We start from the raw sequence: 25,566 nt of genomic DNA, 5'->3' as shown, positions 1-25,566 counted from the left end.
TTTAACAATTACATATGTTATATTACTTAAATGAGCAGATTGAAAATGTATATTATAAATGTAGATAATATTAAATTTCTTTATTAAAAATATAAAAATGTATATATAATATATGGAAAGCCAATGAGAAAAAAATGTTGCTTTTTTTATTCTTACATACAGTATGTTTCAATAATTGATTGTATCTATTTAATGTAAATACAATAAAGATGTAAAATCAAAACTTTTTGACATGAAATATTATTATTAACATACAAAGCTTAAGAATAACATTACAGTTTAATATAGTTTATATACATATTAATATCATTTGATTTTTTTTTTAATAATCGTAATAATTTAGAGTAAAATAATTTTGATCTTAAAAATTAACTGATAAATATTTAATACTCCTTAATCAAAATGATAAAATAATATGTATATTTATTTATAGTACTTACTAATTTAAAAAACATAATCAAAATAAAATATTGTTGATTTAGAATAATAATTTCATGACTTATTATTTAAAATGATAGTTAAAAATATAGTAATTACTAAGTTAAATACAAATTTTAAAAATGCTTATTACTGGGGATGTATTTTTTTTTCTTTTTCTTACAAGAACAAGACTTAAAATTTTAACATGGCTTCAATACAGTACAATTTGTGAATTATTTAAATCTATTGATTTTTATAGTATAAATCATAATAAAATTATTTAATAGAATCCATTTATGATAGTTTAATATTAATAAAATTAATAAACATTGCATGGTAGTCTTGTTCTTGATGAACTCCGTGTTATAATTTTCGTTGCACTGTAAATAATTACTTTAATGTAAAATTTAAAATGAGCAAGTATTTAGGAAAAATTAAAATTTTTAACTGTAACAATTTAAGAAATTATTATGGCATGAGAATATTTGATTCTATACTTACTATAAGTACTTATATTTTATATATATATAAATATATATAAAGGTAATTGATAGCAAGTTGTATAGTTAATAGTTATGGGAATATGAATTAATCATTTGAATATTATGATATTTTACTTGAGAATATTAGACATAAGATAGTATAAATAGAAAAATTATTAAAGCAAACAGTATTCTAAACTAGTTAGTTGTTTATCTGAATAAGTTTATGTAAATGTAACATAAATATAATATATTAAAAGAAGTTGATTTAAGTAGTATCACATCTGTCTTTTATTATCATAATTGAAAGTGTGTATCCACTTACATTTTTTTAATAACCATGGGCAACTAAATGATCTCCAAGTTTTTCAACTACCAAAGCAGCCTGTTGTGGTTGAACCGGATCTTCATATAATGATACAACAATAGCTGCAAATTAAAAAAAAAAGGTAATGAATAACGATTAACTAAAGTCTATTCAAAATGAGATGATGACTCGGCAGCGACCAGTTTTGATTAGCCGCCCAAGCGCACAACTTGGCCGCCGAGTCATCATCTCATTTTGAATAGACTATAATAATAAATATATTATACAATTAATATTGAAAAATGGAAAAATAACAATACAATTAATTTAAAATGTCATTTTAATATTTAATAATTTTGTCAATAGTAAGAAAAGTTATGAAAAATACAAACTAAAAGAGCTTTCCTACATTCCTTGAATAAATAAATATTTTTTCATATTGTTTAATATTATTTGAAAAGATGACTACTAATTTAAGTAATAATATAAATATCTATGAAAACATAGGTAAGAATGACCACTGTAATAGACATTAGGATAATTAAGCAAACATTATAAATTTGTAGCAGGTACAATGGGAACAATGAAAATCGCTAAGGAAAAATAATCATCAAGAAAGTTTATTCACCAAAAAAATATATATATATGGTGTAAAGTATGGATAAAACCATTCTAAAGTGTCCCTGTTTCCAGTGATAAAAAAAAAAAAAAAGTAATATACCTATCTATAAGTTAATTCATATATTTTAATGATTTTTAAAATTTTAAAATTTTGAATACAACAATTATAAAAATTATAACTTACTTTGTTGTGTCTTCACACAATGAGCTCCAACTTTTCCTTGTTTAGCTCTTATAACTTTGTCAGTGCCTGATAAATAAATATAACGAACACTTGCCAATGTAATGCCTGAAGACGTTAATGTATCCTGATTTTCAAAGCCCAGAGCAATTTTACTCAATTCCTCTTTTGATACCTATAGAAATAAATAATTAACTTGAATAATCAAAACAATTATTAGCATTTTAACATTTATTAAACAGGTCTTGAAATAAAAAAAAATAAAAAGATAAATATTACCTAATTGTAAATACTATATATATTTTTATGTTGATTAGTAGTCATAACTCATAAATGCCTTAACTTTAATAAGATGGTTACTTTATTTAAGAAAAAAATTAAATTAAATTAAAATGCATAAATATTAAATGATCTATTAAATATTATCAACAGGCAATAATGATAAAAAAATAAAGGTGATCACTAAGAAACACAAATTTTATTTCTCAAATAAACAGTATGAGAACTCCTTAAATTCATTGTAACAATTCTGAACAGTTTGACAAAAACCGCGTGCACTATAATGTTTTTAAAATGTGTCGATAGTCTTTATACAATATTGAAGAAGTTTCTATTCTTCTCAAATAAATCCGAGTTACAGAAAATATAATATATCATATGAAATAAGTCTAATAAACACATATAACATTATATTCAGTCTCCTCAATAGTAGTATGAACAAAACTAAATGACAGCGATAGGTTTGAAAAAGATGTGCTAGTTGACAAAAACTAATGAAATCAATGCACACCTGGATAAAAGATATTAACTTGAAAACCACTGTATCACTCTGAAGACTGTACACACTGCAACGGTTATGATTTTACCAATACCACCACTGTCACAGTGTATAAGCCTTTAATCACAGCACAGTGGCAGCATAAAAGTTAACTTTTGAGACACAGAAATCAAGATTTAATAAGGCGGGTGGTGATTAGGTGCCTCGGAATTTGAAAGTGGGTAGTAAGATATTCATTATTAATAATTTATGTGAGTACGTATAACTGTATAAGTATCTTATGTTGTTTTAGTACGGTCATAGGGTGGACGTCAAAAAAAAAATAATGTGCGTCAAAAGATGTAATAGCTCGGGCCGCCACTGTGGCGATGGGCACACGGTTAACCTATAACTACTGTTTATACTCACGTCGAATCCATCGGACTTGGCCCACACGTTGCCATCGTGACCGGCGATCGCGGCTTTGGTGACGCACCTGGACGCCAGTAAATGTTTGTCGACGTAATCTTGCCAGGACGACATGTTGAAGAAATCAGGGGCGGTTGCTTGTGCGTTGTTTGCTAATGTGTGCGCGATTTGGCGGGGGCTGTGGCCGGAAAACGCGTGGTCGCCGGTGGTGCGAAAAGTGTGCGGAAAAGAAGACGGTCGGGAAAGGAGAAATGAAATAAATAGGACAGAAACGAGAAATGGGTAGTCTCGCACCGGACGGTGATGGCAGTGTCGGTGTGGTGATGCGTCCGTGTGAGTGTGTCGGTGCGTGTACGCGTCTGTGTGCGTCTGTGTGACGTGTATTTGCGTGTGTACGTGCGTGTATGCTCAAGTTGGCCCGTCTGCGCGTGCGTCGGCTATCGTCGCGTCGCGTTCGTGTGCGTGCGAGCGACACCCGGCGTATAAATTATGTACATTATACATAAAAAAGATTATTATTGGATGACGGGCGGAAAAAATACAACGATGTACATTGTCCTACACATCGCGTCATCGGTGCGTACCGGTGCGCGCACCGCATCGACACCGCCGTTTTTACCTCCACGTAAATGCGACTTGTGGCGCCCAAAATCAAACGCTCGACCTACTGGCGACTGTGCTATACCTATGGGCTATAAGGTATCGTTTAATGGCTTTATACTTGAATATATGTCTATTAACATTTAGAACGGTCTATAAGAACGCAACATTTGCAACTCGCAAATATTGATTCCGTCTTAAATACGTACACCGTTAGCAAAATTGTGTTCGGTAACAGAGGCGAAGCCAGGATTTTTTTATGGGGAGGACTAAATAATTTTAACTTGAGTTATTGAAAATCAAAAATAGCAACAAAACAGAAATACTGATTAGTAACATATTAACGTTGATTTGCCGTTAACGTATTTACTATTTCAAATAATTAAAATTTTTAAGACAATTTCCATATTTAATTTAAAAAGGGTGAGCAAGTGGACATCGCTCTGCTGTATAGTATAGATGAAGAGTAGGTAATTTGAATGCAATGACAAGTATCATTGTATACCAAAAACGATTCTGAATGAAGATGATTTGTCAGTCTAGAATAATTAGTAGGATGCATTATCATTACCTAAATTTAACCTAAATTTAAATTGTAATATACGTATCGTTATTTTACGCGATTTTGTAGCAAATTAAATTTCCTATGCTTAAAAATATTTTTCTTTATTATCACAGGAGTTTTTTTACAATAATTTGAAGAAAATGTTATGAAGAACCTTGTATTGGGTTTTTTAACCTTAGATATAAATCACAAAAATATTATGAATTTTCAACTTAAAAATTCCTTGCAAATTTTTACGATTTTTGACATTTTTCGTTAACATTTGAACTCTAAATGCTTATAAACAAAAATTGTGACTAACGATTTTTGGTTTTTTTTTTATTACGATAAGTACAACTTATAATAAATTTTCTATTAAATTTTAAAGATCTTTTGGAATGCTAAATTTTTTTATCGGTATTTAAAAAAAATAAAACTTAGAAAAATTGAAAATTTCAATTGTTTATGAATAGCTTAAAAAAGTCAAAATATTTTAAAAATTTTATCGTAAATAGATAACATTAATACAAAGACTTGGTAAAAATTTCAAATATTTACAATATTTTGTTTTTGTTATATCAACAAAAGGTCGAAAACTAATTATGCGTAAAAATTCCCATTTTTCCGTTACTTACTTAGGGTTTCTCCTGTCGCGTTTGAAAACTTCTACATTTGACCCCCAAAGCACTAACTAGATGAATTTTACTTTTCAAAGAGAAGCTGAAGTCAATAATCAAAGCATTATTTCTACACCAAAACGTAATGACAGACACGAAAAAAAAAATAAAAACATAAATCATTATAAAATAAATACATTCTTCACACCGTTCAAAATCTAATATTTCAAAACAATATAAAATACAGTCAATGGGGGGGGGGCTATAGCCCCTTTAGCTTCTCCCCTTGGCTACGCCACTACGGTATAACTCCAATTGTGTCTATTATAACCGATTATGAGCGGGGACATGAAAATGATTGTGTCGATTGTGAAATTTGTCAATTTATATTACCAACTATATTTTAGGTATATCGTAGATATATGATAAATTTAAGATTATCATTTCATCAACATTTAAACTTTAAATATTAATTTAAAAAAATGAGCATTTAAATTATAAATACTAAAATACCTATAAATTATTTACCTTTTTGGTTTAAATACAAACTACTAATGAGGAACTTAGTATTAAATTGTCAATAAACTTTATTAATACGAATTGAACATTCTATATATTTTTAACTACAAAATAATTTGATAAACTTTGTCAAAATTTGAATTTCAAATAACTCTTAAAAAAAATCGTGCCTTTTATGTATCTTTACTATTTTTAAATATTTATAAAAACAACTTATGAGTGATCTTGAACTATATTTTCAAGCTTTTTAATCAAGGCTAACATTTTTTATCAAAACTTTAAAAATTTTAACATTTCAATTGCCTATAATTAGTTAAAAATTAGTCTTAAATACAGAGAAACCTCTGAATAGTGGACGCTTTTGGTTACCGAAATTACGTCCATTATTTGGAGGTGTTCGATATTCAAAGGAGATACATTTTTCAAATTCATAATGTATTAATGTGTAAAAGGAAAAACAATGCACTACATCGGTGCTTCTCAAAGTGTGGGCTGTGAAATATTTATTTTATTTAAAATATTTTCGGTTATTTAGTTATTAAATAAAGTCTATAAAATCTAATGTTAGATAACTATTATTTAATGTTAATTAAATGTTTATTATATCGGGAACACGGGAACGTTTATCTCATATTAGAGTCATTAGGATTAGACATTAGACTAGGTATCGCAAATTATAATAACTTTAATAATGTAAAGCCGTAGTAGTACAGTCGTACAGTCGTGTTTCTTTGCTTGATACCATGCGTTTTGTACATTTTAGTATATAGTTAAGAAAAAATAGTTATTGATTTTGATTTAGGAGGTCTTGACGATTTTACATTAAATTTAGGGAGGCTCAAGACAAAAAGTTTGAGAAGCACTGCACTACATAGATTAAATTAAATTGTTATTTAATTATTTAATGTTTTTATTAATTTATAATATAATAAATTTATTATTTGAATAATATATATTTAATCAAATATAAAAGAGAATGAAAAAATAAATACATATATAGGTAAATGCAATTTAATGTGTGAGGAAAAAATCGGTTTTGAACGAATTTGTTATCCGTTGTACCTACTAGTTTAAGTGATTTTAATGTCGTTGTTTATAGTCGTTATTATTAAATTTAAATGAGCGTTCGTTATTCAGAGGTTATCCCATTAAAAAGAAGAGAAAATATTCCCGTTCCACAAAAAACGTTGGCTATTAGGAAGCTGTTATAAATCAATGCATAATATGCATAACATTTATTATATAAAAGTATTATATTCTTAACATTGGAATGTTTAAAGTTTTTACAATTAATATACTCGTGACACTAAAATCCTATAATAATAAAATATTATTTTATTGAGCGAGTATCTGATTTTTACCTGTTAGTTTTTCAGACGCTCGTACTAATATTTGCGAAATTATAATCGACTTTTTTTGTAATTATATTTGTATTGTGAGCAAAATTATTATAATGGAACCTTTATAAAAATATTGATGAATTTTTAAAACTATATTCAATTTTTAACTATGAAAAAATTGAAGACTCGTTTTTCTAAAAATTCTAATATCAGACGCTTTTATAGCGGTAGGTGCGCTCGACTTTTTTTTTTAAATTCTACTATTAAAAAAACGTAAAGAACCTAGATCCTAGATACCTAGTGGCTAGTTGTATTACATTTTCAATCTTTTGAAATTTATAGGAAAAAACTAACATTAATAGAAAAGTTTAAACTCTATAAATACCTCAAAATATTCAATTTATTGTAAAGAAAAAATAATATAATATATATAAAATGGGAACATAAACGTTTTTGAAAATTTCAAATATATATATGGTTATTTATTTTTGAATTAGCTACAACATAATAACAAAATTCACATGGAAAAATATCCTATTTTTCGAACTTTATTTTAGTTTTCCATTTTATATTCATCAGGCTTGATGACCGATTTTAATTTTCGTGTAGTAGATACTAAGTCCTACATTGTGAATTTAATATTTTAATAGTTTCATAATTATACTTGGTTGCATAGGAGTGCACAGACTCTAAAAGCCGGTAGTGCCCAATGCCCATATTTATGATCGGCCTTCTGATGTCTGATTATCGTTTTATAATCTCCTTTTCTTGCATAGTATTATATAATTTTAAATACTTAAAATACTTTATACTAAACAGTTACTAGTAAATTAAAATAAAGTATAATTATCTAACAAATATAATAATTATAAATTATATAGCTAGAAATCATAAATATATTTATGTATTTAGAGAAACATTCGTTTATTAACCATATTAATTTTTTTAACCAAAAATGATTGTACTGATGAACACCCCGAATATGTTTTGGCTGAAAAATTTAGTATTTTACAAATGTAGCTACCGATTTAATTACATCACTAAATAACTGTAAAAATACCTACAATTGCACTACAAACTTCGACAATAATTCACAAAACAAGGTTTGCTTTAATAAATTCGACCTAATCACTCATAATGAAATTTTTGGAGCTATTTCTAAATTAAAAAACGGATCTTCACCCGGTCTTGATAAGATATCCTCTGATTTACTAAAAAAACATAGTTTAACATTTTGTATACCATTAAGCCATATTTTTAATCTATGCATATCACAAAATAAAGTACCAGATGCCTTTAAAGTAGCTATAATAACCCTCATACATAAGAAAGGTCCTATCTCAGCTCTCGAAAATTTTCGTCCGATATCAGTTATTTCAAACATAGCTAAAACATTTGATTAAATCATAAAAACAAAACTAAGAAAACAGAGGGTAAAAATAAACAGTACTATTTCTAATGAAAATATTATAAAATGCGATGTACCTCAAGGTACTACACTATCTCCGGCTCTCTTTAACATCCATTTAAACGATATAAATTATATATATTGATATATATTTTAAGTTAAATAACAAAATAGTGTGTTATGCAGATGACACCGTACTGATCTGTATTGGTTGTTCTTGGAATGAAATATTCCAAAACATTGAAATCGATCTTAAATCTATCCATAATTGGTTGAGCGATAACAGTTTATTTCTAAATCTCAATAAATCAACTATCTTATTCCACTCACTGTCTGAACAAATTTAACCACCTATTCACAATATAAAAATCTACGAATCCAACTGTAATACATTGGAAAGTTATGATTGTAACTCGGTCAGCATTGTCAAAAACTGTAAGTATTTAGGCATAGAAATGTGCTCTGATATGAAATTGATGAACCAGATTACATCCGTCACAAATAAACTAAAAAAAAATGATATACATAATGAAAGAATTACGTGAATTATTGCCTCTCAAAGACATCATCAGAACTATATACCTAACATTATTCGAGTCAATAGTATCGTATGGCATAATCAGATGGGGCGGTGCCTATGACAATGCCCTTCTACCGTTGCAGAAATGCCAAAACACTATACTCAGGGTTGCAAACAAAAAAAATTGTAAATACCAAACCGAAAAAATATTCGAAGACTTTAATGTCCTCAATATAGAACTCTTATGCCTAAAAACAATCACCATACATCTGAAAAAACATAATAAATTGGATTCTATAAACTTTGGGGTCAACACCAGATATACAGCTAGTAAATTTTCCTTAAATTGGCCCTCAAAAACTAGTTGCCAAAAAGTTTACTGTTTTTTGGGAAAACAGATACTTACTTGATGCCCAATGATATGGTTAACTTACCGCTACCCATCTTTAAAAACAGAATTAACCACTGACTACGATATGAATATGTGTGTAAAACTTAAAATTGTATGTAACATAATAATTTAAAGCTTGTAATATTACTGGAATTATTTATGTGATTTATTTATGAAAAACTCCTTATTTGTCTTTTAAAAATGTAACATATACCTTAAAACAATAAGAATTATTTGTAATTTAAGATAACCCATGGGCCTCCACACGAGTTTTTCTCAGTAAGACCCATTAATCTTTCGATATTAATTTAAATAAAATAAAAATATTATTGAATTCATATATTACTACATTTAAATCTACCTTCGATACCATTTCTTGTTCTGTGAAATGCAGTAATAATGACTCTAAACGTTTATGACCCATTGTAATGCATAATTTGTTTTTTACTAGGGTTAATTTTGAAAAAACGCGTTCACACGTAGTTATGATTGTAAACATTTTTTAAGTTTTAGAAACATAATAGTATAGACTGTGGAATTTCCCGTGTTTTTTCAACCAATGAAAAAAACTAATAACAATTTTTTTTACCTATTCATAAAAACAGATTTACTAAGCACCATTTAGTTGCATAATATTTTGATAATTTTTAGAAATTTTAGTTTAGTAAATAAATCTTCCTCTGAAACCTTAGAAAATGTTAACAACATTTTTGTAGCATTTTGAGTTATATTCATATTTAACATGCATACCATAGCATCAATCAAGAAAAATTTATCCTGCTTAAATCTTAAATTAATCATGATGAATTATTCATTTTTTTTTAAATTCGCTTTAAAAAAATTATTTAAAATTAATTGAATTTAATTATTTAGGTAGATTCATGCTTCAGCCCATGAAAAATCACTTGCGCTGGGCACGCTTGGCATGCCTATGCTTGGTTGCTATAATAATAATACAATACAATAATACATAATAACAATACAATATTACAATTTAAACATTTTTGATTTTCATTAATTATAGAAATAAGTAGTCTTTTAACTTTTGAGATGGATATTACTGTATTTTTTTTTTAAATATATATAGGTAATTTTATTTTGATTGATTTCTATAATTTTATTATTTTTCATTGGATTTTAAAATAAAGTAGATATCCAAATTTAAAAAAAAAAGATTTATATTATGTTCAATGTAAGTAAAAACGTTTAAATATCAAATTTTGTTAAAATCATATTGAACTTTAATTATCTAAAAAAAAACTAATTGTCCAAACTGTGTATTGAATATTTATAGGTTACTGTAAGAAAATTGAAAATGTTATTAATTAATAACTATAAAATAATTTTAAAATTTTCACAGTATTTTCTATTTAATCTCTAAACAATTATAATAATCATGGTATGTAACTTTTTGATATTTTTAAATGTCTGTAATTACAATTTATAAGCAAAAAAAAAACTAAAAATGTAAGATACATGTCAAATAATTAGAAATAGCTTGTGTCAGAATATTTTTTTAATAATTTTTCTAAAATGACTATATAAATATTTGGTGAAAACTACAAGATAGTTCACACTTACTCATTTTGATTTACAACAAAAAACAAAATTGATTTAGTAAAAAATATTCTTTTTTTACATTTCTTTATTATTTTGAAAAGAGGACATTTGACATTTCCTAATGAAATAAAATCCTTTTAATACACAATTACTCTTTTTATCATAGTTTATATCAACAACACTGAGAAGTAATATTATTACATTAATATTTTTATTAACTAATTAGATATTAGTTATTACCAAGTGACACCCAACATCAGTGTAGTTTTTATCAATTAAGTATTATAAGATTATAATCTCTAAATAAATTAATAATTCAATTTATGAACAATCTTATCCATTTATTAAAAATAGTCAAGCACAATGTAAATAAATCGTTTAATTTAAACAATAGGGAGTTGTATATAATTGATAAATGTTATTACTTATAAAATATATAAATATATTTTTTATAACATTATATTTTATTAATTATAGATAAGTACAATAGATTTTATAATACATTATGCCCAATCATGAAACATTATTTCAAATTTTAATTAAAACAAATTAGTATTCAATTTTTCAATAAGTGATAATATCTTTAATTTAAAATCAAAATTTTAATTTAAATTCACAAGTTTAATTTTATAGTTATCTATAATCTTCAACAATTTTTATGTCAAAAATGATTCAATTATTAAAAATCATTAAACTGTTCTTATTACATTTAATAACATTATTAATTAATCTTACAATACATTATCTTAATAAATCAATGAAATAATAAATGAGTAAATGTAAAATAATATATTTTAATTTTTAAAATATGGTAATAATTATAATACACGGATAAAGAAAAAAAATCAACAGTTAATAATAAAAAGTTATGGTAAATAGAAAAAAAGTAAGAAATATGAAATAATTATTCTAAATGTTCAAAAGTTTGCAAATCTCAATTGTTGCAAAGAAGTCAGAGTCAAAACACTTTTGACATTTAGAGCCAATACTCCATGTAGGCCGCGTCGAAGGTAACACCATGGTCTTCTTGTCAACTTTAGATATTGTGTATCTCTTTTTCAAAGTATCCATCATGAATTTTAAGTCTACTATAGCAGATGGAATTTTTTTGATGTACTGCAACAAATGAAATAACAGTAACAATATAAAATAAAAATTATAGGCAAATTTTTGAGTGGGGAATTTTCAGATGACATTTTTCTATGTTTTATATAAGGTAAGTATAATTATAGTAATGAAATATTTCTAAAAACAAAAGCCGCTCTGTTTATTCCAGTATTTATGTGTATTTTTATAATCTAGTGCTAGTAAAATAGTTAATCAAATTCCATAATAATTTATCATGGTTAAGTAGAAATTAATCTTAAACAATTTTATTTCATGATATAATAGAGCATCAAATTATTAAATTTTTGATATTTAAGTTGAAAATGTGTTGTGAAAAGAAGATAAATATTAAAAAGTAATAAAATAGTAATATTTTGTTATTACATCATAATATCTTAGATTACTATAGCAACTCACACTTGTAACACAGTAAACTTTTGTTCAATAGAAACAATTTTGAGATTTTAGCTTAAGCACTAATGTGAATTGGCCTATTACTAAACTTAAAGCTAAGAAATTTATCTATGACTTTGTTGGTTTTTTATGATGTTTAAATTTGAAAAAGAAATATGAGCATTTTAAATTGAACAATTTTTATATTTATAGCTCACATAAACGTTTTAAGATTGTGTAAAAACCAACATTATTTAAACAATGATCTTAACTTTAAGTTTGATACTTAATTAATTCTGAGAGTAGCTAAAAGCATCAATGTATAGGTTCTACTAACGCAAATTTGTTATATTCCTTCTGGGAAAAAACAAATAATCAAAATCCTCTAAATATTATAGTGAAATTAATCTATTATAAAATTTAAAAGTAAGAATATTGAAAGCAAATGATTTTAAAATTGTTAATGGTAGCATTCACATAAAAAAAACTAAGATTTCCTAAATAATATTATTAATTTAAGTTTTTTAATTGATAAATTTATAATAGTATTAAACAGAAAAAAAAACATTAACTGGATTAATTATAACATACAATTTGCTGTGTTACGAGTTGGTAAGACAAAGAATGCAGATGAAGTTTCCTTTTAAATAAAATAAAACTAGAAATACTAACAATTTTCTTTTCCGGGTCTTGTAGAGCTATCCAGAGCCAAGTAGCGATTGAACAATACAATTTTTTGGCACTGATTTTTCCACAACACGTTTTCATCATTTTGATCAGGTCTTTGACCATGTCAGCATTCACGGTTCTCTACAATAATATAATTTTGATATATTTTAGCAATGTCTTAAATATAAAAACAAATATTATACAAAATTAGAGACTTACTGATTATAATATCCGTATTAATAATGATTTACAATAAAAAAAAATATAGATAACTGTTAAAGGACTCACCACCCAGATGTGCCAAGAGGTTTCGTGATACTTAAGTAGATTTGTTAACACGCGGATGGCTGGTTCCCTTGCTTCAAGACTAGGCTGAGACTGATTGGAATAATGCAAAAAGTGAAACATGTAGTCAACAATCGTACCTTCTGATGTCTTCAAACATAATTCTTTGGATAAGGTTGTACATGTATCTAAAAACAAAGTATTACATAGAGAAAAACTATAAATATAACATATTGAAAAAGATAAAAGAAATATTGAATTATTTGTAATAGATTTAATTTAGAAGACTAAGCAACTATATGTAATATAATTAATTTAATTATTCTAAACAAAGAAAATTCTGCATAAAACATAAATCGAAAAATACTTATTTCTTCTTTAAATTTAAATGTTTCTAAAATGAAAATTAATAACAACCTTAATCTGTATAATAAGTAATAAATAATAATAAACTTGTGGCGCAATTGTACACTCAACTGCGGAAACGCTCTGAGTGTACGTATTGGCCGGTGTTGCTAGCTCCCGGATGGGTGACCATCCGAGATTTTAGTGACAAATACTTGCAACACATACAAAAAAAAAAAACGTGTTTCAACCTACCGTTCCTCCCCTCTACAAATGAATAAAAAACCATTCAATGGCCTTTGTTGCAGCAGATTAATTAATAAAAAAAAAAAATAATATAATAATAATGAACTTAATATTGAGTACATAAATATTATATAATATTTAATTAATTAATTATTATGTGTAATCCAAAATGGTATTTCTTTATATGGTTACAGTATTAGGATAACGTTTATAACATAGGTTTAATATATAGTTTATATTTTTATATAAGCCATAATTTTGATTTTTTATCAGTTTAATAGTATGTTATAGTAAATATACATTACCTAAATTCCAGAAAACCGTAGTAAGTTCCCGATAGGAATATTCATTTCTTTTTTGCTTGTTTAATACATCAACCACGTCATTGTGTCGTTTGCCTAACGTGAGAGCACCTTTTTTAGGAATTCTAATGGTTTCTCGTCTACACTGATACCTCTTTCTTACAGTATAACCTCTCCATATAGCCTGTTAAATAATTTAATCCATATTTATTTCCATAGATAATCTGTATTCAGTTGTTAAATTGTAAGATAGTTTGAATTGTTAATTTACCTGTATCAAAGTTGCAGCTCGCACAAGTTTTTGAATATGTAATTCTTCCTTGATCTTGGGTAATTTCTTTCTTACCATAAATCCCCTGACCATAGCTTGTATTCTTGATGCCGCAACATTCTTTTTCTGTAAACGTTTACGGTTTAACATTACGTTCCTGATCCAAATTTGTAACTGAACGGCAGCTCGCATTTTCATTTTCAACTCAAATAGGAACGCATGGCCAGCTAACAACCGTTTGCACTGAATATGTTTAAATCTTATAGTATACAATACTTGTAATGTTTGGAAAGAATAGAATTTTTTTTTCAAAGAAAAATGTGATATGCATGACAAGCAAAAAAGAAAGTAATACCCAATTACTAAGAAAAAGAGGTATGATGCGAGCTGCCGCCAAGCTGAATACAGAATGAAAAATTATTTCAAAAATAAAATATCAAAAACTTACCTCTAAAGTTTCAAGCGCTAGTCTACGTTCAACTTCCATATTATCTTTTAACTGAAGCCAACGTTTACGCGCCAAATATCCTCTAACATGAGTTTGCAATATGATTGTGGACTTTTTCAGAAGCTCATATCGCTGTTTTTGCACCAACATGGCTTTACGTGCTCTGTAATGTCTTTGTAATGTGATTGTACTACATTTTAATAATAAATATTCACGTTCTGCCGATTTCATGGCAACAATGGCTCGATATCTGGCTTGGAGGTTCATCACAGACTGTCTCAATTTTATATATCTTACGCGATCTGGGGTGGGTAGCAAGCATAGGCGTAGGAACTTCTTTATTGTATTACTAGCAGCAATTAAACGTTTCTTATTAGTTTCTAATTCACATTTAGTCTCTGGCCATTTTTTGAGCACCAAATGTCGTCTGAAGAATGCTTGCAGTTGAATAATCTTTGTTCTGGTATCTTTATAAATGCGTTTTTGTTGTCTCATAGCCACATTAGCCCTAAACCTTCTTTGAATCATAATAGCATTATTACGCAATATCTGATACTGTTTAACTTGTCTATTAGCTCTGAATCTACTTTGAATAATAATTATAGCTCTTTTAAGCTCGAGAAATCTTAAACGGTTCTTATTAACTGGAAGATTTTTCCTCAAAGCTCTTTTAATTATATTACTACAATTAATCAAATATTGACGTTTTTTTACCAACTCATTTCGTAAAGATAGCCATTGCTTTCTTACTATATATCCTCTTGCCAAACTTTGTAGTTTAAGTGTTATAGCTTTGAGTTTTAGATATTGCTGTCTTTGCATTTTCATTTCTTTCAAAGCACGGAATCGGTTTTGTACAATAATGACAGATCTTTTTAAATCGAGAAATTTAATACGGTCTTCTGTTAATGGAAGATTATTTCTTAGAACCCTTTTAATTATATTACTACAATTAATCAAATATTGACGTTTTATTACCAACTCATTTCGTAAAGATGGCCATTGCTTTCTTACTATATATCCTCTTGCCAAACTTTGCAGTTTAAGTGTTATAGCTTTAAGTTTTAGATATTGCTGTCTTTGCATTTTCATTTCTTTCAAAGCACGGAATCGGTTTTGTACAATAATGACAGATCTTTTTAAATCGAGAAATTTAATACGGTCTTCTGTTAATGGAAGATTATTTCTTAGAACCCTTTTAATTATATTACTACAATTAATCAAATATTGACGTTTTATTACCAACTCATTTCGTAAAGATGGCCATTGCTTTCTTACTATATATCCTCTGGCCAAACTTTGTAGTTTAAGTGTTATAGCTTTAAGTTTTAGATATTGCTGTCTTTGCATTTTCATTTCTTTCAAAGCACGGAATCGGTTTTGTACAATAATGACAGATCTTTTTAAATCGAGAAATTGAATACGGTCTTCTGTTAATGGAAGATTACTCCTAAGCGTTCTCTTAATAATATTACTACAGATGATTAAACGCGTTCTATTAGCTTGTAATTCAGCATGTAATACAGACCATTGTTTTCGCACAATATAACCTCGAGTAACAGCTTGCAACTTAAGTGCACACATTTTAAGTTTTAAATAGTCTTCTTTTTGTTTAACCATGGCTTGTTTTGCTCTAAATTTTTGTTGTATGACTATTGCACTTTTCTTTAAGTTAATAAATGCTTTCAACTGTACTTTCATCAAATTATTTGCCCTAAATCTTCTTTGAACAGCCAATGTTACCTGTATTAATTTTTTATAATACAATTCGTCTTCAGTTGGTGGTAAATTCTTTCTTAGAGATCGTTTGATTATATTTATGGCATTAATTCGATTTATCTTTTCTATTATAAGGGAATCTTTTATTTGTGACCAGTTTTTTCTTATTATAAAACCCCGATACATTTTTTGAATTAGTATAGCTGATTCTTTAGCTTTTATATATTGTTGTCGATATCTTTTCATTGCAATTTTTGATCTAAATTTTCTTTGCACAAATACAGTAGTTCTTCTTAAAATTATATATTGTTTTCGGTCTTCAGTTAAAAGCTTAAGTTTATCTTGTAAATATTGTTTGATTTTAGTGGACGCCAGATGTAACTTTTCACGGTTTGCAATCAATTCAACTTGCTGATAAGGCCAATGTTTTCTGGTTAAATAACCACGGACAGTAGCTTGTATTTTAGTAGCAGCTAAGTGTCGTTTAAAAATGTGTTTAGCTCTAATCCTTTTTATAATTACTAAATTGAGGTTATTGTTTCGCCACCAACGTTGAATTGTTACTGCTGCTTTATTGTACCGAGGAGTTAAATACTTATAAATTAATTGCCAGAATAGCGATAACATTTTTTCTCTGTGACCATTTACAATGTCACGAGTGCTTATATTTCCCTCAATACTAATATGTTCGGATATCCTTGTTAATGCTAAATTAACGTTATGAATTTTCTGTAATTTCGATATAGCAGGAAGTCTTAGTTTCTGCGACAGTGATTCTCCTTTGAACAAGATTTCTACGACTCTAGTGATTCTAGTGCCATCCCTAAGATCATTTAATGATTTAACAGCATAATTAACTTCATCCAAATGGGTTTGTTTATGGGTCAAGTTGTAGCCAATACTACGTAGCCGACGATTTATATCACCATTTGCTGTTACCATGTCAGCACAAAATCCCATCAAGAAATCATGGCTACTCTGTAAATAAAAGAAATAATGGCTTTGTGTAATAAGAGGTTATGTTAAATACATTATTAATACACTCACTTTATAAGGGGAATCTATTTTAAAAAGACATGGATTATGTCTAATCAATTGCTGTTCTTTAGCACGATCCAAAAAATATACAAGCATAAATATTTTTCTCAAGATAAATTTTTTCATGGCAATCTGCAATATGAAACATATTTTTTTTTTCAAAAAATAATAAATTAAATATCAAACATTTTGATTTACATTGTATGTGGGAAGGTTCACTTGAAGAACAGAAGCTTTGGTGAACTTTTGTTTAATATAATCATTATTAAACAAATTTTTACGTATAAACCATCCAAGACCATTTATGTCATGTGATCCAGAATTTATGTGAATTATTTGACCATACACTGCTTCCAAACCAATTCGTAACCACAGCGGATTGTAGCATTTTAACAGATCCGTAATTTTTTTCTTTAAATCTAATAAAATATATAATTATTAACTATACAGATAATTTTAAAGTGAAAAAAATCTTACTTAAATCCAAATGTATTTGACGATCATCTCGAACTGTTATAAAATCTTTTTCTATAGATATGGTCAATTTTGATAAAACAGTTGCAACATTTGTAGATGTAATAAGATTTGTAGTTGCTTTTCGTAATGCGCTCCACTGTTGTGGAGACTGTTTGTATAATTGAGATACAAAAAGATCTTTTTGAGTAGCAAATTGCATAGGTTTATTTCTATGGCTTTTTTTAGATGCTTCTTCCCAAGCTACTGCTGCTTGCTCCAAATCATTTACTTGTTCTTCATCTGCTAATTTATCAGTAGGCATAAGCAGTGCATTTAACCATCGAATCATATCAGATTCTTGGCGATCCAACCATTCAGATTCATAATATTGAGACCTAAAATTTCAAATATACACTATAAATTCATTTCCACAATCAATAACATACTTTTAAATATACATAAATAATATTAATATTAATTAAATTAAATTAAATACATATTACTAAAATAAATCAAAATAAATTATGCTTTAACATACATTTTTAAAAAAGGATCTTCAGCATTATTGTGATATACAAGTTCTGGATTTGCTAAGCATTTGAGATATTGATCACATTTATCCAACTTTGGAGTTCTCAAACGTTTAGTCCGTGGACTAAGAATGCCTAAAAAAAATAAGTGTTTGTTTATTCATCTTTCATAATAATACACTATTTATATCATTTAATAAATGTATAAGAATGTATTTAATACGTTATATGTAATAATTACTTACTGTATTGTTTCAATCTATTTTTTGAGATCATTGATGATTTGGGACTACATTTGTAATAAGGAGAATTTTTAATAACAAATGATGGTCTTTTGGGCTTAGTATTGCTCGAAATAATTCCTAAAATAAGAAAAAAAATTATAATTGAATTAGTATTGAATAATTTTGTAAATTTACTTGTATGATGCATTGGTGTCCGAGTAGTAGACTGTTCATGATTTTGTAATATATTGAAAGATTGTTCAACTTTTAGAGGCAAAGCAGATTTGTTTGGATTGATATTTTTAGTAAAAGTTGTATCATCAATATTAAATTTATTTTCTGGTATTTCTTCAAATTTCTCACAAAGATTTACTGATATTCTAGTTGGTTTTCTATTATCAGGAGTGTAGATCTTAGCTGCAGTTGAAGCATCTATTGGCTTAAATGGTGATGTGTTGAATGAAGTGTTTTCATCAGCTATATTAAGACTAATACATTTTTTTGTGGTACTGAATGGAGATAATAAGTTTTCAGTACTTTTTAATGGAGTCAAAAAGAAGTCATTAAATGGAGAATTAGCACTAATTAATTTATTGAGTGATTCATCTAGTGAATCTTCAGTCATTATGTCATAATTTGCACTTTGAGTATTTAAGGGATTGTTGAACGTGGTACTTTGGTAATTTTTATCTGAATGTTTAAGACTATATTCAGAACTGGTGAAGATTTGGTCTTGACTAACTATATTGTTTTCCAAATTTGGTATATTTTCTTTCTCTCCAATTGAATAGGTTTGCCGTCTCATAGGTGACTCTAAAGCTACAGCGCTAATAGGTTCAGATATTTTTGTAGCATTATCAACTAAAATAACTCTTTCTGTTGCACAATTAATAAATCTTGTTTTATCCAAGATTATTTTGTTCTGACCACTATTAAATCTTTTTTTAGCCACATTTATATTTTTAGACTTTGCAAATGTTACTGAAGCACCCTGAAAAATATTCTCTATAAATTAAACTAATAAAATATTGAGTAAATGAAATAAAAAACAAATATTAAGACCAAAACCAAGAAGTACAGATAAAAATCTTAGCTTACTTTTAGTTTCTTCTGTAAAGGATCAATACAATTTCCAAAAATAACAAAATCATATTTTCGGTTGTTATCTACTTGTTCTATTCTGATTAATTTTCGCATATTTCCATGTACAGATGGTTGCCAGGTAATTGATATCTTACGTTGTGAATTTGGTTGTAGGGTGAATTCATAAACATCAAAATATATACCATCATTTGAAGAAGGTAAAATAAACTGTAAAAATTAAATTTAAATTAAATCAATAAGAAAAAAAAATTAATTATGTAAATAATTCAAAAGGAATTATTAACCTGTCTAGGTTTGTCAAACAAGTTAACAACTGTTAAAAATCTAATGGCTGTTTCTTTAATTTTTATGTTTGAGAATTCTACTTGAGTCTGCTTTTGAAATGGTGCTAATACCATACAATAGTCAAGTACTGTATTGGCTTCATCTTCGTGTTTTGATTTAAATTTCACGGGAGGTGAAAATTCAGTCTGAAAGTAATTAAACAAATAACAATTTAGTTATGTAATTTTATTAGCAGATTTTTAATTTTTTAATATTATACTTCACTTCATACAAAAATAATTATACAAGTATGTACAAATTCTAAATTTCTTTTGGTAATTAAAATTAAATATAAACTTTAAATGTTATATTAGTCTTTAATTGCTATACTTAATAGTAATAAATATCATCTGCACTTTTAAGTTTTGTAAGAGTAGTAAAAAATGTGGACAATTTGTTTTCAATACAGTTTACAAAAAAAAATTTGATTTTTTTTTTAATAATTGAGAATATTAAGTAAACAGTCAAATTAAATTAATTATTTTTATTTACAATTTTAAATAAAGCAAAATAATCTAAGGTAAATTAACGAATTGCAATATATTTGTGTTTTATTTTTATAACTATTATTATTTATTTTAGTTTGTAATGCTATTGCATATATATACATATTAAAGCATATGTAAATATTCATTGATTATTTTCACATACTTGTCATACATTGAAAAAATTGAGGATTAAAAATTAAAGTATGACTGTAAATTACATAAAAAATTATACTACGAGACTAGAAAAAAAATCAATAGTTTAATATTTACACTGACCAAATTTTTAGTGCATTTAATAATATAAAGTGTCAATGAGGCTGCATCTGAGTTGGGTCCAAAAAAAATTAGTTATAAATTTTGTACAAATTGGGACCGGGTGAATCGAATTGGGTTTGTGAAAAATATTTATCTTAATATAGTACTATAAAATACGAATTAATGGAAATTTGTTAAAAAGGACTTTAGTAACAAATTTGGTCAATAAGGTTTTATGATAAATAATTTATCTTTTTATGTAAATACGTTGTTTTAAGTTAAAAAGGCTTTTCGCCATATCATATTGCCTGCATGAGAAATTATTTTAAAATACTTATTATTTGTTAAAAAGCACCTATGTCTATGAAATAGGTACCTTTTAACAAACACTTAGTAGTCACAATGTATTTAATAAAGTATTAAATAAGAACTTAAAAATGAAATTACTGTTTCTAAAAATAAGTTAAATGAAAGTGTACTAGCCATTACTTTTGATTATTGTTCCAATATTTTACTTCCCAAATTAGCAGTTCAAGAATTATATTACATGTGAAAATTAACTGTCAATGTCTTTTCTTTTCATGTCAAACAAAATAAAGCATCCTACTATATTTTTCATGAGGGTTAAGTCAAGAAAAGCCCAGATAAGGTAAGTATACTCTTTTTTATGGGACTATAAACAAAATATATCTAATGATATAACAAAAGTTCATTTATACTCTGATAATTGTCTGGGTTATAATAAAAATCATACTTTGGCTAGGTTTTGCTTGATTTAAGTATTCAACTGATACTAAACATTTAAAAAAAATTGTTCATTTTTTTCCAATAAGAAGTCACCTTGCAATAGAGATTCTTCTATAATCAAACTAAAATATTAAGAAACCATGATAGAATTTACAGCATTTATCAATAAACAGAATTTATAATTACAAAAAAAATGCACTGTGAATGAAATTAAATTTTCTGAAGATCAAGTATTAAATTTTGGGAAATGGTGTTCTACCTTTTATAAACAAGATTGTAGTTTACTTGAAACAAAACTATCTAAAAGAAACGAGAAGCAAGATTTTTCAATTTCTACTTTTAATCAGTTAATGTATGGCAGTAATTTGTTAGGATGCTCTTCTTTTTATATTTATAGAACAAAATTGTTTTTATTTTTTTTTGTAAGTCATTTATTTTATTTTCACTGTTATATACTTGGTTGGATATAATAAATAAAAATTAACTATATTATTTTTAAATAAAAGTGTTATATTATTTGTTAGGTAATTAAAAATGATAAGAATTTGTTAAAAGGGACCTGTGTTGCACTGAATTCAAAATCAAAATTTTGATGCTTAATCTGATTAAGCAAATGTATAAAGAGAAAAATAATTTTTTATTTCTCCTGAAAAATTTGTTAAAATGTACAATGTACATAATATTATGGTCTTTTTAACAAATTTCCATTCAAATATAATATGGATTCTGTACTTTCCTCAGGAGAAAATAATATTATAGGTATCTTAGTACCTACACTGATTATATCAATAATATGTATTCAATTTCCATACAATATATTAGGCAGGTTACTTAATATCATGAACAGTGAAAAACGCAAGTATATAAATGTTATTGACAGTCCTAAGTCTGTAAAAATGTGAAGGAAAATAGTTTTTTTTCTAGAACTGGTGTAGTAAACGATAAAAAAAACTAAAAATAACACAAAACATATTTGAATAGATTAGAAATTAATAAAGTAAATAGGTACAATAATAAAGCTAGATAATGCAATAAAACGATTAGCCACTAATACTAATAGTATTTGAAAATTTTTAACGTTACTAATAGTATACTATTATGTTACTATTCAAAATAAGAAACACAGTCAGCGGTCGACTACTGCACATGGGTGTGGCTTAACAACATAGCAGGCATACAATAGGTTAGGACAAACGGGTACCCGCGGGTGTTGTCTGACCGCCGCTTGATGTAAACTGGTCGTTGCCGGCTGTGTGTTGCTTAAGATACACAATATTTAAGTAGTTGTTAATTTTATAAATATAGCTTATTATTTTTTTTAAATTCTATAAATGTTTTGATAATATAGGTATATTTATTTTTGTGTTTCAGATTTATATAGAATTTGATGATAGGTAAATTTGTCGTTTATTTCTTATTAAAAAATCTTTGTATATACATACTCTATAAATATTAACTGAAAATATTTTCACAAACATTAAAATTTCAACCATTTAAGTAATATACTAAAAATAAATATTATTTACATAGGCATTCATATTTGTGTTATTTAGCAATAGCTGACCAAAAAAATGGTAAGACAAGATTTATTTTATGATACATATTCCTTAAATAACATAGTATAGAAGTTATAGAAAATTATAAGTATTGAAATTATAGATCTTATATTCAAAGGATAGGTTCTATGAATCAAAATTGGATTTGATGACAATTTAAACTAAAACATGTATTATTTATTATATCTTTCATTGCATTTATAGATCAATCTTTCAGTCACTTATTAGCGTCAACATTTCGGCTTATAGACTTATAGTGCATAGTCTTAGAAAAATTAGCAAAAGTGATCAAAGAGGGTTGGCAAAATCTAAGCACCTTAGCTTTTATTATATTTTCAAGTTTTATTAATTAGTATTTTATTTATAAGAACTTATAAAAAATATATTTAGTTTAAATATGGTTAATAAATAATAATTGATAATTGTTTTTGTTTATAATAGAATTATTATTATCATATACTCATAAAACATTTAATGATCTATAGTAGCAGGGGTATCCAACTCGCGGCCTGCGGTAGATTTTGATGCGGCCCTCACTTCAATTTAAAAACCATGAATTAATTGTATATAATATATTAATATTATGAGAACAAATTTATTTTAAAAATATAAAATTATAAAACATCAAATAAACTGTAAGGGTCGATGCACATATCCGTGTTTTTACTGTTGCGGCATTTTATGTATTTCCCTGTGTTGGTCAAATACAACCCCAAGAATAGCGAGAAATATGCTTCTTTGATTTTAATTTTAATTAATGAATTTGAAGCCCGTTTTCAAGATTTTTGTAAGAATAATCAACTCTGCTATTTTCACAACACCATTTTTGGTTGTTATTACAGCCGTGGAAACTAAATTTCAAATGGAATTCATTGAGTTGCAATCAGATGTTCAACTCAAAGAAAAATTCAATCACTCATCTTTATTATTAGATTTTTATAAATTATATCTACCCAAAGAAACATATCCAGTCCTTCATAACCATGCTTTATTCATGTACTTGCTTTTCAACAGTATCTACATTTGCAAACAATTGTTTTCAAGAATGAAAAACACAAAGAGTAAGAATCGGTCCACTATATCAGACAAGCGCCTTGAAAGTTGTTTAAGGATTGCCACAACTTAAATCGATCCAGATTCATTACTTTCACAAAAAAAGCAATTTCAAATTTCATATTAAATAACTTTTTTAAACTAAAACTTTTTTATAAATAAATATATTTTTCTGTGTACTTATAATTAAATATTAATATTTGTATAAATATTTCTGCTTATTATTCGCTATTGTAAAATTATAAAAAAATGTATAGTTGTATTATAAAATATAATTTAATCATTAAATTTGAATGTATTATTATTAATAAAAAGTATGTGGTTGGACACCCCTGATCTATAGTTTTAAAATTTCAAGGATGTTATGACTTTTTTAAAAATGAAAATATAATAACTTAGACTAAAAAATGTAAAACTAAAATACATAAATCACCCCTGTAAAGTCAAATAGAATCCATGATAGGAATATGTTAGTGGTAGTAGTAAATATATAACAATATGAATATTGCATATATATATAAATTAGTTTGTGTTTGTGCATTAGTTACTTGAGTAGTAGTTACCCTCTACTTCAACTCGCAACTCATAAAAGGCAAGGCTGGTCAATGGTAAAATGACATTAGATATCTTAGTATAATATAAAAACTATTTTTTCATTAAGGATTAACCCATGGATACATGCTGGGATTAAGAGGAAAATTTTATCAACTTCTCGTGAGATTTAAGGTTGAATAAGTCCTAGACTGTACCTGCTGAATTTTAAACTTGCTGTATTAAAGGAATAAAATTAAATAATAATACCTAACACTACTTGGGTTAGATTAGGAACCTATGTAATCAGTAGTGTATTAAAGGGTATACATAGGTAAACTTTGTAAAATTACTGAGCACAAATCAGAATACTCACAACAAATTGAGACATCTCGACTGTCACTGTATACGAATCTTAAAAACGAACGGAATCAAACTTTAGAAGGATAATGAGTAGACCTTGGTAGGTACGTTATCTCACGACTGGGTGACTGATCGTTCTACATCACAAAACCAGTAAGACTAAAAATATTAATAGAAAATGATTTATATCATAACGAAACGTCGCGATTCGAAGCCGTCGTTACTTTACCGAGCGTTTGTTGTACGAATATAAATGAAAACGGTAAGAAATCAAAATCATAATTGTCCCGAGCTACTGAAGAAAACCGTTAAATTTCCGCCGTTGTAGTTTTGTAGTTACTTGTTGTTGTCGCCGAGAGAGAGGCGGAGTCATTGTCCAATAACCGTTCCGCGCAGTTCTCCGCTCCAAGATTGTA

General features: G+C 26.8%; 2 protein-coding genes across 3 annotated transcripts; both read right to left on the bottom strand.

The window, feature by feature from the left end:
* Positions 1-768: 768 nt before the first annotated feature.
* On the bottom strand, positions 769-3,569 carry LOC113556759 (profilin-like). Its single transcript, XM_026961887.2, has 4 exons — positions 3,198-3,569; positions 2,015-2,186; positions 1,228-1,331; positions 769-800 (listed from the first exon to the last, which is right to left on the bottom strand). Exons 1-3 carry the CDS (start codon positions 3,309-3,311, stop codon positions 1,234-1,236), a joined length of 384 nt encoding a protein of 127 aa, XP_026817688.1. The 5' UTR covers positions 3,312-3,569; the 3' UTR covers positions 769-800; positions 1,228-1,233.
* Positions 3,570-11,515: 7,946 nt separating this feature from the next.
* On the bottom strand, positions 11,516-25,512 carry LOC113556909 (protein abnormal spindle-like). 2 transcript variants are annotated; one of them, XM_026962128.1, is made up of 16 exons: positions 25,380-25,512; positions 25,164-25,309; positions 20,118-20,303; positions 19,828-20,040; positions 18,925-19,720; positions 18,751-18,867; positions 18,514-18,640; positions 17,997-18,370; positions 17,718-17,938; positions 17,529-17,651; positions 14,763-17,459; positions 14,315-14,557; positions 14,047-14,227; positions 13,154-13,338; positions 12,869-13,006; positions 11,516-11,812 (listed from the first exon to the last, which is right to left on the bottom strand). In XM_026962128.1, exons 2-16 carry the CDS (start codon positions 25,176-25,178, stop codon positions 11,606-11,608), a joined length of 5,823 nt encoding a protein of 1,940 aa, XP_026817929.1. In that variant the 5' UTR covers positions 25,179-25,309; positions 25,380-25,512; the 3' UTR covers positions 11,516-11,605. The 2 variants fall into 2 exon arrangements, with proteins under 2 accessions (XP_026817929.1, XP_026817930.1); XM_026962129.2 differs by having other exon boundaries at positions 14,315-14,440; positions 25,164-25,506.
* Positions 25,513-25,566: the final 54 nt, after the last annotated feature.

The sequence above is a fragment of the Rhopalosiphum maidis genome, chromosome 3 (assembly GCF_003676215.2).
Source record: "Rhopalosiphum maidis isolate BTI-1 chromosome 3, ASM367621v3, whole genome shotgun sequence".
In the NCBI taxonomy this organism is placed as follows: Eukaryota; Metazoa; Arthropoda; class Insecta; order Hemiptera; family Aphididae; genus Rhopalosiphum; species Rhopalosiphum maidis.
Note: the sequence above shows the minus strand (reverse complement) of the source record. Positions and strands in the feature narration are given on the sequence as shown.

Bases quoted from the DNA above. Each gene is read 5' to 3' on its own strand.
- LOC113556909 (XM_026962128.1), bottom strand. The intron at 17,939-17,996 runs GTAAGATTTTTT...ATATTTTATTAG, and splicing joins TCAAATACATTTGGATTTAA to ATTTAAAGAAAAAAATTACG. The intron at 17,460-17,528 runs GTGAGTGTATTA...TTTTATTTACAG, and splicing joins AAATAGATTCCCCTTATAAA to AGTAGCCATGATTTCTTGAT.
- LOC113556759 (XM_026961887.2), bottom strand. From the start codon at position 3,311: ATGTCGTCCTGGCAAGATTACGTCGACAAACATTTACTGGCGTCCAGG. The intron at 2,187-3,197 runs GTGAGTATAAAC...TTATTTCTATAG, and splicing joins CCAAGTCCGATGGATTCGAC to GTATCAAAAGAGGAATTGAG. The intron at 1,332-2,014 runs GTAAGTTATAAT...TTTAATTTGCAG, and splicing joins TTGTGTGAAGACACAACAAA to CTATTGTTGTATCATTATAT.